This window comes from Aplidium turbinatum, chromosome 18, assembly GCF_918807975.1.
Source record: "Aplidium turbinatum chromosome 18, kaAplTurb1.1, whole genome shotgun sequence".
NCBI lineage: Eukaryota > Metazoa > Chordata > Ascidiacea > Aplousobranchia > Polyclinidae > Aplidium > Aplidium turbinatum.
In genome coordinates, this window is record NC_137489.1 from 853281 (window position 1) to 869277 (window position 15997).

General features: G+C 40.4%; 1 protein-coding gene across 1 annotated transcript; it reads right to left on the reverse strand.

Moving 5' to 3' along the window:
- Positions 1-11689: 11689 nt before the first annotated feature.
- LOC145787745 (targeting protein for Xklp2-like) lies at positions 11690-14590 on the reverse strand. The gene has a single exon (XM_082599554.1). It carries the CDS (start codon positions 14581-14583, stop codon positions 12307-12309), a length of 2277 nt encoding a protein of 758 aa, XP_082455680.1. The 5' UTR covers positions 14584-14590; the 3' UTR covers positions 11690-12306.
- Positions 14591-15997: the final 1407 nt, after the last annotated feature.

Sequence of the window (15997 nt, forward strand, 5' to 3'; positions counted from 1 at the left end):
AGAGAGATAATAATACAGTACAAAACTAATCTGACAGCCACTCAAGAATTAAGTTAAGCCAGCTAACTCGGTCGCCAGCTAACTCGGTAACCAGTAAGCCAGCTAACTCGTTAAGCCAGCCACTCAAGAATTAAGCCAGCTAACTCGAGCAGATACAAGGACTGATAAATAAACAATAGAACGTTGGCGTTGTAGAATTGAGAAAGGAAAGCACAAACGCTTAACACTGATTGGGTGTAAACTCACAAGCACTGCGTTTCTCTATAGCACGAGTTAAATAAGGGAACGTTCAAATATTACGTAACGCCTTCGAGGGGGAGGTTTATGCAAAGCGTTACGTTAGCGTCACATCGGGGGGGAGGGGGTTCAAGCAAAACGTTACGTAACGCTTTCGAGTACGGAATGGTAGTTTTTTTGTGCTGAATTCGTAGTGAAAAAGCGTTACATGGGGGAGGGGGGGGTCAAAAATTCGGAAAAAAGGCGTTACGTAATATTTGAACATTCCCTATAAAGTTTTAAATTGACCTCAGTTTGTTTGTTGGACGCTTCAGCTGTTGACAACCGCCAGCTATTGCATTGAAGTCTTGTTGCCGGGGAAAGGAATTAGGCCCTATTCCATCCATTAGGTGCCGCTGAATTCAATTTATTTTTCTTTGTCAGAATGCAAAAGAAATGATATTGTGAAAAAGAAATACAGTAACAAAAGGAAAAGGTGGCAAAACCTTAATGGTTTAAGACGTGCATGAAAGGATCTAATATTGCGGTATATGCTAGGGTTGCCATACCGTCCGGACAGGTCCGGAATTTAGTGAGGAATTTTAAAAAATGCTCAAATGTCCGGAATTTTATGATGGAATTTTCGGGGGAATTAGAAAATTTTTTTCTAGAAAATTCGCTGAGCCAGCTCATTTTACTGCATCTGCAATCATACTGTGCAACACTTCCATTTTTTTTACCACGAGGTTGTACGGAATTATGATGTAACAGAGCGTTTTCCTTATCAATGATGTTTACCACTTAAAACTTTCTGGAGCTTTGGAACTTTCTTGAACTTATTGGGTATGCACTTTAACATTACCCACTCGTCGAAAAGCGTACTCGCGATTCAGCTGATTTCAATCATGTGACTCGACACGTGATATTCTGATCGAAAAATTTTGATACAAAGAAATTTAACTGAATGCTTCGCTACAACCAGCGTTGCCTAATGGCATAGGTGGGCAAAGTTACTTTCAAAAGTAACTGAGTTACAGTTACTTGGCCAAAATAGTAACTGAGTTACAGTTACCGATTTTAAAAAGTAACTAGCTACCGTTACTAGTTACAGTTACTAGTTACTTTCAGTTACTCACAAATCTGAACATAAACTTCTGCACCTGGCCAGCTCTGCGTGCAACTTCAGTTTAACCGCAATGTTTGATATATAGTGTCAGAGCCATCCATGATAACATAACAGCACAAGTACAAAACCAACAAGGTTTTATTTAAAAAAAAAATAATCAGTGGCTTATATGTTTATTTCCTTTAAGAAATACGAGCATTTCAAAGTGCTCGTCACTCAGGCCTGCCCTTTTGGACTTTAAAATGTCCTTGCCCAATCGTCGTTGTCGTGTGAGCCTCTGGGGCCAAGAGTCTATCCTTTTACCGCCCCAGATTCACGATGTTTCCGGACTACACTGGAAGGCTACTAGAGAGCAGCCAGTCTTTGGTTTCATCATTCGGCAGGAGTGGCCGAGTGGTTAGCGCGTTGGGCTCGCAGTCGAGAGCCTGCGTGTTCGACTCCAGCCACCTGCACTTGCTGTTGTTTCTCTGGGCAAGAAACTTTACGATAATTGCCTCTACCCAGTGATCGATTTCGAGTAATGGGTAGTACCAAATTTAAGTCATAAATAGAGTAGACAACCGGAAACAGACATTGCAGTCGGCTGCAGCGTGGGTCAGGTGTACGTCGGAAGGCGTACACCGATGCATAGCGCTCAAGTCCGCTTTCCCGCAATGCAGGATAAAGATAATAAAACAAACAAACATCATTCATGACACGCAGACCTTCCACTCCGTTAGGTGGCTTGAAGATGTTACAGTCATTGATGATGCACGCCCCGATAGTTCAATTGGTTGGCGCGTCACTTCTGGAACGAAGAAGCTTCAAGATCAAGCGACACTGGATCGACTCTCAGGTCATGCGCTTGAGCAACGCACGTTAAGAACTGCTCTCCATCTAGCGGCATCTAATAAATGGAATAATTTCCCGGCAACAAGACTTCAACAATCGGAAACTTCACTCTGTCAATCTCGGTGACCGGGCCTGCGCCAGTGATTTAAAGCCTTTAGTCTACAAGTATGCGAAACTGCCAGGATTAAGTTCTGCAAGAAGCTTTCCCAGTCCGAGGATAAAGATTTAATCAATCAATGATGTGGTCTGCGGTCTGTTCCTCGGCACCACATTCACAGGAGGAGGAAGAGGCCATTTCCCATTGGTGCATGGTTGAGCGGAAAAGCCCGACGCCCGTACGGAGACGATTGAGGCGCATCCATGCCTGTCTTGGTAGTGTCAGGCTGTAGCGCACCCAGCATGGGGCTAAGGGGGCTCAAACCGGCCACCAAAAATGAAGTTTTTGTATGTTCCCCATTTATAACTTACCTTTTTCTTACAGGTTAGATATGAATAAGACACAACAATACAACAGGGCTGAGCATTCTAACAGTATATTTTACATATTTACAAATAGTTTTAACAGTCGAACGTTTTCGGCTTAACTTAAGCCCTCATCAGGAACTTAAAAATATTTATAAAAATGCAATAAATTTTAACTTCTTGAAGGTAAAATTAGCGTACATTAGGAAAAAGCAACTACAGTACATGAATAACTACAAAAAAAAATTGCACCACAGGGAACGTGATACCTACAGTCCTACACTCTACAGTACATCAAGTAGCCTAAATGTTGAGGAGAATAGACGCGCCTCCGGCAAATAAGTTAATCGTTTGTTTAAATTTGGGTTGTAGCATTTGATTAAGCTTGTCTGCTTTCTGAATTTTGGTGCCTTTGTGTAAAAATTTGAAATGAGTCAGCAGAAAATTTTCGATCTATACAAAAAGAACACTCCATGATATGGTCTTTGATGGCACTTTTAAAGTTCAGATGCTCTCGTGATTAAATGTCTGATGGACACCGATGTAGGCTACCGTACGTCAATGCCGAATCACACGGACATGTAAAACTGGATACGAAATTTGAGCAGAGAGACGAAAACATCTAGGACTTTAGTTGAAAATACGAACTAATTTTGAATGTTTTGTAAGTAGGAAAAACGTCCACATCAAATTTACTGTTTACAAAATTAATGTTTTGTTTCAAACTGTTTTCGTGCAAGTTGTTGTTTTCGCACTTGTTTGTGTTGGCAAACAGAAAGCTAATTTTATTTTGTCACAGCCTACATGGGAAAAAAGTCGAGATCTATAGAAGATTGCGAGAGTAAACGTAGGAATGAGGATGCTGAAGATGCTAGTAGTATGGGGTTCACTAGGCCAACTTGTAATCTAATTGAGAGAACAAATCCTGATGAAGGCTATCGCCAATCGGTGGGTTGTGAGCCGTGAGTGCCTTTAAATAATCAAAGGGATGTGCTTTGGCCTATTGTCACTGTCACTATTGTCGCAAATCACTCGGCCGACATTTCTGAATTAGCCCCCCCTAAATTTTTTTCTGGGTGCGCTACTGGTGTCAGGTCGATGGAGTGTGTGTCGGCGTCGGGGATGAACGAATAAAGTCTGGTGATGTACAAGTGCTGCAATGAAAACAATATTTCTACTGCATCACTTGACGGAATGGGAGTGTTATGTTTTTAAAACAGTTTTTTTATCAGTCCAATTGTGAATCTGGATCCGCTTAACTTGTCCTCAGGGTCCGCTTCCAAATACTCCTGTACAGATTCAACGCGCATTGCTTTCTTTTCTTGGTTTTTGCGTAAAGTGGTGCAAAAAGTCTTCCGTGGTTCTACCTACCACCATCCAATTCAGTGTCGCTGCTACTCCCCTCTTCAACAGAGCAGTTTGCTTCTTCAATTGCTTGAAGCATGTTCTGTTTTATTTTGATCTTCAATTCAGCAGTGTCGCTTAATGATCAGGCATTAAACACACATAAGTCTAAATTGTGGGTGGAATGCACTCGCAAGCTGAAAGTCGCTGTCCTCGAACCAATGACCAAATCTGGTTTGTACTGCTTCCACAAGAACGTCTACCAACGGCAAGCAAACAGCAATGCTGTTGCTGGTTTTAATGTCAGACAATCTTTTTAGAGGCATTGCAAGCGTTACACTAAATACAATAAATTTCAAGTTCTTGAAGGTAACTAACTAACTGACTATAAGCATCAACAAATTGCTTTTAATCGCTGCGTGTTTCTTGTTGCTTATAGTCAGTTAGTTATAGTTACCTTCAAGAAGTTGAAATTTACTGCATTTTTATAAATATTTTCAGGTTCCTGATGAGGGCTTATGTTAAACCGAAAACGCTTGACTGTTAAACTCATTTGTAAATATGTAAAATATATTATTATAATGCTCAACCCTGTTGTATTGTTGTGTCTTGCCTGTCTTTGGTACATATTGATTAATCGCCAAAAACAATTAGCCTAATTTAGCCAAATCAGTTGTCAAAAATCGCCAAAAAAAGCCAAATCATAAATATGAAGCTAAACATCTCAAAAAATTGCCAGATTTCTGGACTTTGGCGATAACTTCGCCAATATGGCAACCCTTCTCCACCAGACAACAAAACAAAAGTAGAACCGCGCATGCGCAGTGCAGCGCCGATATATCTGCGAGAAAAATGCATTATTGTGCAAAACTCAGCAAACACGCACTAAGCAAGACACAACAACGTGCAGAGAAATCAACGGCAATTAAAAACTGAAATTTCAATACAAAAGTAACTTGTAACTGTAACTGTTGAAAAGGTGCTAAAATAGGAACTAGTTACCGCGTTTCGTTACTTTTGGAAAATAGTAACGAAGTTACCGTTACAGTTACTCAAAAAGTAACTAGTTACAGTAACTAGTTACTTTTGTAACTAGTTACTGCCCGCCTCTGCCTAATGGTTAGGGCAGAGCAGTAGTAATTTCGATTTCGTGGGTTCGATTCCCACCCTCTGCTAATACTATTTTTTCTTCTGCAACTGAACTGAGTGCAAGAAGGATCTTAATGACTGCAATCAATGGAGTTTATAAGGAAAATTGTGACTAAAACGTAAAGCAATTTCACATTGAAAAGCAGGCACTCTTCGAAGTGGGTGATGTTAAAGTGCCTACCAACTTATTGACCGTTGTGCTGAATCAGAATTGGTTAGATATAGATCACATGCTGCGAAAATTACTAGAACATTCCAACAGTCTATAAAAGCAGGCGATTTCGCACATATAATCAGAGATTTACTTGAAATGTCATAGAGGAGGAAGCCTAGTGAACTTTTGATATAAAATCCTTGACTAATAGCTAATAGTAATGGCTAATAGTTCGGTAGCGCATATATGGTCTCATGAAAATAGTCATGCACTGTCCGGAATTTTGCTTTTTCAAATATGGTAACCCTAGTATATGCATCAATAAATATAGTTAAGCACGGCCACCAAACCTGATACTTTAAAATAAGTTGATGAATTAGTTAAGAATCAGTCGCCTCCTCGTTCCTGAAACAATTGGAGCGCCAATTCTTAAAGCAATGAGAACACGACTGAACCCAACAACATCACAAAAACAAACTAATACACACACACATATTGTAATTAGGTAATGGACTACACTGCGTCACAAAAAAATATGGTATGTCGGTAACTGAGATACCAATATCCAGCAACAAAACCAGAAATACAGCAACAAAACCAACAAAAGGAAAAGGTGGCAAAACCTTAATGGTTTAAGACGTGCATAAAAGGATCTAATATTGCGGTATATGCATCGATAAATATAGTTAAGCACGGCCACCAAACCTGATACTGTAAAACAAGTAGATGAATTAGTTAAGAATCAGTCGCCTCCTCGTTCCTGAAGCAACTGGAGCGTCAATTCTTAAAGCAATGAGAACACGACTGAACCCAACATCACAAAAACAAACTAATATACACAGTTACACACACATATTGAAATTACGTAACGGACTATCAAAACAAGGACTATTTACAGATTTCATACAGAAATAAAGTGTTCGCAGAGCAGAATGGAGAGCAGTCCTTAGAATGCGTTGCTCAAGCGCACACCCCGAGAGTCGAACCAGTGTGAAAGTTTATTAGTTACGAGTATAAAATGATGGAATTAAGAAAATGAAAGTATCTTCTGACAGGTGTCAAACCCACAACAATGCTTAATATGAACGACTCGGTTGCATGTCTTGTAAACAAACAAATTTATTTTCACACGAGTCAGTTCAATCCAAAAAGCTCAATTGAAGATGATCTAGCTCAGGGGTTCTTAAATTGGGGTCTGTGGACCCCCAATGGGTACGCGGACTAGTTTTAGGGGGTCCAATGGAAATCTTAGCGTTTAATTTCAAAAATGAATTGTTGTTTTTACCGCTATTTGAACATTGCAAAATTTTATTAGTTGCAGCTAAGCTAGACGTCAGCTAGGCTGGGTAAATTATGTGAGTCAGGATTTTCATCCTTGGTAGGGGAGAACCTCCATCAATGGGACAAATTTTGCGTTTTGCTAATTTTTTTAAATTTTGTAATGAAATGCAGTGCTTTTTTTTGCAACACTAATGCCAATGCATTTTTTTTTCAAATAACACTTGGTTTGATTTCATTGTCTCCAGTGGTTTAGAAATAACGCGCAGTTTTTTAAGGTTACTCAAAACGTCCCATTGTTGAATCTGGCTCCATCATTGGGACAGGCAATTTCTAACAATGGGACACAATTTATTATCTGTGTAAATGCATATTATAAACTTGATATTCACTTATTGTTATTGATTATATTTAGGCTACTTAGTGCATTATTAAAGTTTTCTAAATTTTTCTCAAGTTCATCATTCAAAATCTTTTTGACACCATAATGAGTTTGAAAACTTAGATTGCTTTTAAGATCATTATTTGCTTGGGCTCTTTTGTAACTTATGTGTCAACCCAGCTTTTCAATGTTTGGCTTGGTATGTCAATTTCTCTTGCTACAGGTTTATTTTTTCCGGTTTGTATTGCTTTTTCAACAGCAGTTTTCATAGTTAAAGGATCTGTGTTTCCCTTTTAACGAATAAGTCGAGTTGACTTATAGTGTCCCATTGATGGGCAAGACCTGCTGTCCCATTGTAAGATGCCATCCGCAAATGCAAAAAAAATCAGCTAATTTCTTAAAGACTACTTCACTGACAACAACGTTTTGTCTTAAGAACTGCCAGACATATAGACTACTATGCTACCATGCTTTTTCAACCTGCTTCGCCAAGTATGTACAAAAATATCTTCAAGACAAGTGACCTATCTTTTTTTACTTTCGCCGAGTGGTTAGCGCGTTGGGCTCGCAGTCGAGAGCCTGCATGTTCGACTCCAGCCACTCGCACTTGCTGTTGTTTCTCTGGGCAAGAAACTTTACGATAATTGCCTCCACCCAGTGATCGATTTCGAGTAATGGGTAGTACCAAATTTAAGTCATAAATAGAGTAGACAATCAGAAACAGACATTGCAGGCGGCTGCAGCGTGGGTCAGGTGTACGTCGGAAGGCGTACACCGATGCATAGCGCTCAAGTCCGCTTTCCCGCAATGCAGGATAAAGATAATAAAACAAAAAACAAAACAAACTTTGGGTATCAAAAAACACACTTTCTTTAACAAACCAGCCATGCATGCAAATTGAAGGATCCCACTGTTGGTACAAGCGAAAGACTACATGGCGAATTGAAATTCGTCATATACGTTGTGCTCGCTTGATCAACCAAGCGTGGGAGACCAAGTGTCCCATTGTAGAATCGTCCCAATGATGGAGGTTCTCCCCTATCTATTAAAACAAAGAGTCGAAACCGATTGGATGCAAAGGATGACATGCGTGTTGCCTTATCAATCAATCATCATTCATTTTATTTTTCGTCATTAACGCGTCCGAGATGAAAAAAGATACTAACTACAAAAATCGATATAAACCTACCAGCACGTTAACGAACGGGAAAAGGTGGCAAATCCTTGAAAGGTTTAAAACGTGCCTGAATGAAAAATTATGTAGTAGGCTATATATCAGTAGTTAGCACGGCCACAAAACCCAAAAAACAAATCGCATAAAACAAAAACAGGAGCCAAATAAATCAAAGACGGAGCCACAACTTCAAGTTCTTGTTGAAGACAAACAGCAGCATCTTTCACAATCTGCATTCGCTATTTCTTAAATTTAATAAAACATAAATTTTGTTAACTCAAATCACATCTGGTTAGGCTAGGCTACTATTCTCTGGTACCCGGTCATTTGGTCGACAGACATTTGGTCGACAGGACGTTTGGTCGACAGGACGTTAGGTCGACAGAACGATTTATTTTAGGGTTATGGTTAGTTAACTAACCATAACCCTAATCTAACCCTGACTCTAACCCTAACCCAAAAATGAATCGTTCTGTCGACCTAACGTCCTGTCGACCAAACGTCCTGTCGACCAAACGTCTTGTCGACCAAATGTCTGTCGACCAAACGACCGTGCACCCTATTCTCTATACTCTTGACACCCTGTTTCACCCTAAAAGGAGGATCATCAGAAAGTCTTAATTCAAACAGAAATAAATTTTGTTACCAATTAATTTTATTGCGTTATGTCCAATTCATGCTGATCAAAAAAGTGTCTCGGACTAGGTCACAAAGGGGGTCCACGCAAACCAAATGTTTTTTTAAGGGGTCCGCGTTAAAAAAGTTTAAGAACCCCTGACTAGCTGATCGAAATCGATTGTTAGCTGTTCATGATTGAACTGACTCGTGTGAAAATAAATTCGTTTATGTTAAAATGACGGAAGGTTTTTTTTTTTATTCCCAGCGACATAGGCTACGAATAATTTTGACTTTAATAGCTTCTTCTACATTTAGCTGTAGCGGCGTGATGCCTTCCCTTACGGTGTCAGAATATACCTGCCCTAACAAGGGCACGTGCTCAGGGGAGGCGTCACGCATATCAGACTTCTTCGTCTGTGACCTGCATTTTCTGGTTTTTGTCAATAGCCTGGAACAGTTAGGCTACCAGGATTCACCACGTGGAGGTAGGTAGTCTAGACGACATGAATCCCACTTTAATAGCTGACTGAGAGCAAAGCTAGCCTATCGATGGCTTTCCAATATTCTGTATCGATGTGAAACCAATCGAAGTCTGTAGAAGAGTTTATTTTGTTCTGTTAGCAAAACAAGGATGGCAGCAAAATGTTACCAGATTCAACTGCCGCAGTTTTACATATAGGACTACTTGTGCATTCTCGATCCACTGACGCAGGCCCTGTAACTGAGATTGACGGTAGACACTTAAACATAAAAATTTTCGGTGAGACAACTGAATCATTTAACCAATCAGAAGTTACAGAAACAGCGTTTCAACCAATAAGAAAAATACAGGTAGGCCTAGTTTCAGTTGTTTCTGACCATCACAGCAAAAACAATACACGTCAACATAGCAGAGGTCTAGAAAAATGTAGAAGCAACAAAACGCGAACGTTAAAACGTGCTTGTGGCCGAAGTAAGTTATTGAGTTGAAAGAAATTTGGCACGGTCGCAACTCGCAACACCTTCAGAAAAATTTAACATAGCCTAGAAAGGAAAATAAAACGCTACAAACAATAAAACAAAAAAAAATAACATAATCTTAGGCAATAGCTTTATTAGCCCACAAAGCTTTAACTGATATTTTCATGATTTGTATAAATAGACACTTGCTATGAAGATCGGCCATGGTGCGTTATCAAGAGTGCTGATGGTCATGAGGGGAACACATCTTGATGCGTTTAGTTCATAGCAAAAAAGAGCAAGGCAGGCAAAGAAAACCCCACAAAGAAATCCTACCACGGGCAAAGCCATTTCAAGCGCAACGCACCATAGGCCTTGCACGACTCCCAAAAAAATTATAACTTGGCGACACGAAACAATGACAAAAACAAATAAAATCGATATACTCAAGGAAGTTATGTTTTGCAGACATCAAGCGTGCTTTGATACAAAGTTACGCCAATAAAGCGATACCCTAATTATAAGACCCCAGCCAGCTAAACTCCTCATTGATCCAACGTCTGCAAACGTTGAACCAATGTAAAAATGACAGGCCCCGCTAGCTAGCATGTAGTTAAAATATAATTTTTATGCGTGTTGATAATATCGGAGTTTGCTTGTTTTACGTATTTTTCAAACTCCCTTTTTTACATGTGCAAGCTGAAGATGCTAGCCTAATAATAGCGAAATCGATTCTTAAATTACACTAAGAGGTTAGGTTTTTGTGCAAATGCCAGCATTTGATGACTGCAAAATAGCAGTTGCCTACCGATATTTCTGATCGAAAGTAAAATCAGTCAACGTTCCACCGTGGTCTAGTGGGTTAGTGTTAGGAAATACATTTCCATGACGTGAGTTCAATCCCCCCTGTCATAACACTTTTTTCTTCTGTAACTACCAAAGTAGGATCAACTCTCTGGCTGAGTGCTAGATGAGTCACAATTGGACGGTAGTCACTTGAACATGTTCCAATTGGTTGGCAGTGTCGTCAGGTCTTATTAGAAATTGTCAAGTTTAACGCAGGGCGGTTACCGAGATTGGCAGAGTGAAGTTTTTCGATTGTTGCCGGAGAATTATTTTATCCACAAGATGCCGCTGAATGGAAAGCAGTCCTGAAATGCGTTGCTCAAGCGCACACCCCGAGAGTCGAACCAGCGTTAGTTGTTCTATCAATTACTTTAAGTTAGGCGTTTCACCAACTGAGCTATCGAGGCGGAATTATTCTTCATTAATTTGTTAGGCCCGGTAGAAAAATTTGCATCTTGTACGACGACCTGTCTTTTAAATTCTACTATCTCAAAGCCTTGCATGGTGTAGTTGCTGGCCAGCCAATAGTTTGGAAAAACTCCGTGTTGGTTTCGAAAAAATGCTTTACGTGTTAAAATAAAATTCTGGGTTTTCAAAAATATTTACATATTTTTCACGTACGAATATGTTTGACCATTATTTAAAACCCGGACCTCATCGCGGGCCACAGTCTGCCCACCACTGCCCTGTACTTTAGCACTCGCTTCAGCCTCTTTTTCACAGAGACCAAACATCTTTCTAAATATCGCTTTCTTCGACTAAATGCCGGAAACACGCAAATAATGAGACGTACAGCAAGCTGGCGAAGTAAATGGTAAATCAGCCTCGTGCCGACACAATCTTAAACCTGCTTCGTCATCCAGCTCACTCTGCTTTCGTTTGCGCGTCCGAATCTACACGCGGCACGCGCACGTAAAACCATTCCTGTTCGGTCACCTTCAGTTTCTGTATTCTATTTTCACAATATTGTTTTTTCGTGTCCCGACAAAATATAAAATTGAAATTTATGCAGAAAATTACAAACTAACATTCCGTATGCGAGTCCCAAGGTAGCAGTGGGCTTCCCGTTAAGATCACAAGCGCAGCGGCTACATCTGCTTTTGTTACGTCAACAATCACTGTGGGTTGAGTTGGCAAAGCTGTCGGGAGGGAACTTGTAGAAGGGCATAATGAAGATAAAACAAATGTATTTACAAAACCGCGCAAACAAAACATATCTGCCAGATGTACAAACAAGATGTTGGCAACTTGGAAAGTCACTTGGTACATCTGGTGCGCAGGGTGGCAGTCTCTTGCACCGCAATTCGCCCAAATTGGAAAACATTCGCAGACAATGATTTAAACGCGGCGAAACACAAGTTTTTGTTACATAATAATAGAAGCTTTGTATCTGAAACCGAGGAAAGGCGATCATGGATCCATGCATGACATGGAAGCTTCTTTTGAAACAATAAAATCTAAAAGGTTGTCCACAAACAAGCACGCGTGGGGGTATGGACGCATAAAAGTTGATAGGGAGCACAGGAGAATGTTGAACCGCTCGGGATGCAGCAATGTTGAGTTAACATTCGTGGGGTGGTGAACTTAGCAACCTCCAGAATTAACTAAATTTCATGGAGTTCATCACTTGATTAAAGGCTTCGCACTCAAATTTATTCTTTTTTGTTACGTTTTTTACTGATTAGGCCAAATCGATTTTCGAGTAAAAGACGAAATGCGTCATCGCCGGATCCTGGAAACACAACTAGTGAAGTCTGTGGAAGAAGATCAATGTTTTGTCGCAGCATCTACTTCTTAAATCGAGTAGAAAAATTTGGGGATTCTGGGACTGTTAATGTTTTCTCGCTTTTGCAAACATCCACTGGCTTGTAGTAGTGGATGCCTTGTGCTTTGTGAACCATTTCCCGACGTAGCTCAATCACTTTCTCCTCTTCAAGATTCTTCACTCGTTCAGCTTCCTCCTCATCTTTCCTCTTCTGCTCTTCAACCTCTTCTCGAACTTTCTTCTCATACTCTTCCCTTTGTTTTGCTCGGACATCGGATCGAAGGACGACGTCCAGAGGCTTTGTGGGAGGCCTGTGATCCAGCTTAGGCTCCCAGGGTTTCCCTTTGATGATCTTGTCAATATTGTTGGAAGTCTTGAACACAGATTTTTCACGCATCTCTCGAACTTCTTCATCAACATCTCGCTTCCACTCCTCCACACGAGCCATGGCACGCTCATCACATTTCAATCGGAAAGGCTCTGGTTTTGTTGGTCCTTTCACCTCCTTTTGAGGAAGAAGAACCTCTGGGGAGTCAACGGACATCATGGGTTGAGCTTTGAACAAACGTGATGGATTCGCTTTCTCTTTTTCTTCTTTGATCTTTTCATCTTTTTTAGCGAACCTCGTTTTATCTTTTTCATCAAAAGAAAATGGCTTCACTTCAGTTTTAGTGGTCGCGTGCTTTGGAAGGAATACCTTATTGGGGTCAGGAGGAGGGTGATAGAACTTGTGAGGCTGAGGCTCTTCATTGACATTCTGCTTCAATTTAACTCGATTCTTCAGAGCGAAAGCAGGACTCATCGGTATTGTGACGTGGGTGGCAGACCTCCGATCCAACACACTGGGTTTCTCAAGAACCGATTGTGGTACTGGTTGCGCTTTGAAAGGTTTTGGCGCCACAATTTCATCCTCCACGTGGCTGTGATTGCTGCGACTACTTGTTGAGAGGTGGAACTCAACTGGCACTGTGACTGGTTTCCGCTCTACCTTGACCGTATCTTGCGGCTTCAGGACTGAAGCTCTGACTGGGCGAGCTTTAAACTTAAAGTTTTGGATTTCTTGAACTTCCAAATCTTCTTTCTCTTTAGCACTGACAGTGGAGATCGGTCGGCTTTTTGTTTTGGTCAATTTTGGTGTTTTCGGGACAGTGGTGTGCAAAGCCTTCATCGGGCCAGTCTCCACGGGCTCCAACCTCTTAGCAGCTTTGAAGCGACGCGGGGTACGAGTCTGAAAGTCAATGATTGCTTTTGCCATCGGGACAAACGCGGGTTTCTCTTCATAGTGGGTTGACTTGCGTTTTGTTGATTTCTTGGAAAAGCTGAATGGCTTAACAACTGTCTTTTTGGCACTTCCCATTTTCAACGGTGATGGAGCATACTTCCGCAGTTCATGAACAAAGTCAGGATGATCATCGGCTCTCGTTGTCATTTGATGAGTCTTGGCGACCCGTTCGTCGGTCTTAAAATGAAACTCCTTCGGCTGGGTCACATGATGCTTCTGATGAACCGGCCCCTGGTGTTCTAACTTCTGGACCAGTTTCTTTCCTTTTTCTTTGAATTTTTTAGCTGCTTCCCGCATTCTTTTGATCTCCTCCAATTCCCTCTCCTCACTTGTCAAGTTCCTCTGGCGATGAGTGTGACTATGAGGGATGACACCATCCGCCACCTTGTTCATGCTTACTTTTGGGATCTGCTTGTTTGGCATGACCTTTTGTTTCTTGTGAGGAGGACCAACCGAGGAGTAACTTTCATTTTGCCGAAGACTTCGTCGTAAAGGTGTGCCTTTGCTAGTTATTTTCTTGTTGGCAGTTTTGTTTGTCTTTACAGCAACGGAGGGATTTCCAGAGTTCCATGTAGCCAGCCTGCTTGGAGTCATAATATTCGACAAAACTGTTTTCTCAGAAACTGTCTGCTTGTTTTGAACATTTTCCTTTCCAACAGTAGGTCGACTAACAGGGGTAGATACACCCTTCGACGACCTGGTAATCCTAGAAGGTGTTTTCACACAAAAAGTTTCTCTGTTCGGTGTTGGTTTCACTTCTGATTTTACTTTGGCGTCACTTATTGGTGATATTGCCATTTCTGTAAAACGGACAGAGTTCAACAATGATTCTTTAAGTGTATCTTCTTTTGATGCAAGATGGATGTCTTCCGTTTCTTCCACATTGAAGTCTTCTGGGATGCTTTTGTTTTCATGAGGGCGATTGAAATAATCTTCAGCATCTCCGGTCAAATGATGCTCATTTGCTTCAAAATCAATAAACCGAGGAGCTTCAAACTCCCATGTAGAATCAGCCATATTTATGTAAACAATTCCTGCAATGACAACCACATTGAGGGTTATTCAACAAATAATTCACAAGTTTCAACTACAATAAGTGCATTATCGCATGTAATCAAATAATTTATTCACATTCCAACTTTATCTATGATGAAACAAGAAAACCAATGTAGCACTAGCAGCTTGAATGAATACGAAAGATGGTAAATCCCAGGAGAAAATCAAGCTAAGCAAGATACTGTTGAAAAATTTGAAGAATATTGTCATAATCACTTCCTACTGAAAGGATATCCATAAGCGTCGCTTACGCAGAGAGCGGTGCTCCCATGGGTCTGGGACAGAGGGAGGTGAAGCATGTCTGTCCCTCTCGGTTTTTGTTGATATTATTTAAGAAAGCATTGACAAATTTGTCAGAAAACTGCCATTTTTGTGCGGTTTATGCCAAGTACACAAGTTGCCATTTGTTCAAATTCTGAAAAGTTGGCAATGCCAAATGTCTTGTGGCAAACATGGCAATTCAGATAATGCTTTGTCGATTTAAGCTCGTCTGTGTAACGTTGACGCACAGCTTGTCTGGAATGTCTATTACAACTGTGGTCATATACTTTTCATGTTTCACAATAACACACAGGAAATATAATACAACTACAAAAAAGTTTGAAATAATAAAAAAGTGGATAGATAAATCGTTAAGTAGCTAGCTAGCTAGTAAGCTTTGATGGTTCATTAAGTTAAGTGACCGATTGTAAACAAAGAAATGGTAAAATTAAACAACCGCAGTTCTACTTTCGAGACATGCACTTGTGCAACGCTTATCAGAAATCGATTTCAAATTAACCTAATTACTTTAAATGCCTTAAAAGCCTTTTCCAATGTGAGTAATAAAGTTCAGATATTTTTTCATTTTATTGGAATTAGAGAATTTCTCTGGTAAGTTTTCGTTTGTCAAAAAGGGATGTGACCAGTGACCACATTTGCTAAAGAAACATGCACATTATTCTAAATCATTAAGTCCAAGCCTTAAAGCAGCCGGCAGCCATCGCCGCTAAGTAGTGCTTGAATAACCGCCAGTGCTACCCCTTCAGTGAGCCAATTTGGCCGCCGGTTTCTTCTAGCTAATTATTTAACTTTGCAGTAGAATAATCGTAATCGTGGATTAACTGTCGAAAATATCTAGTATCAAAGAGTGACGCAGAATTAGGTCAGCGCGTCATAATCACCACTGTTGTATTGTTTTTGCTATTGTATGGAAAATATCCAGCTGCGATCACCAGCTATAAGTCTTGTTTGTAATTCCCGACGTTTATTTTAACAAAGTGTTAATCCAAAGTGCTAATTTACATTGGCTGGCAATATTGTCATTTTTATGTAGATTCAATGTTGTCGGACATTGAATCGTTGTTAAAAAGAACTACCCAGACAACAAAATTCG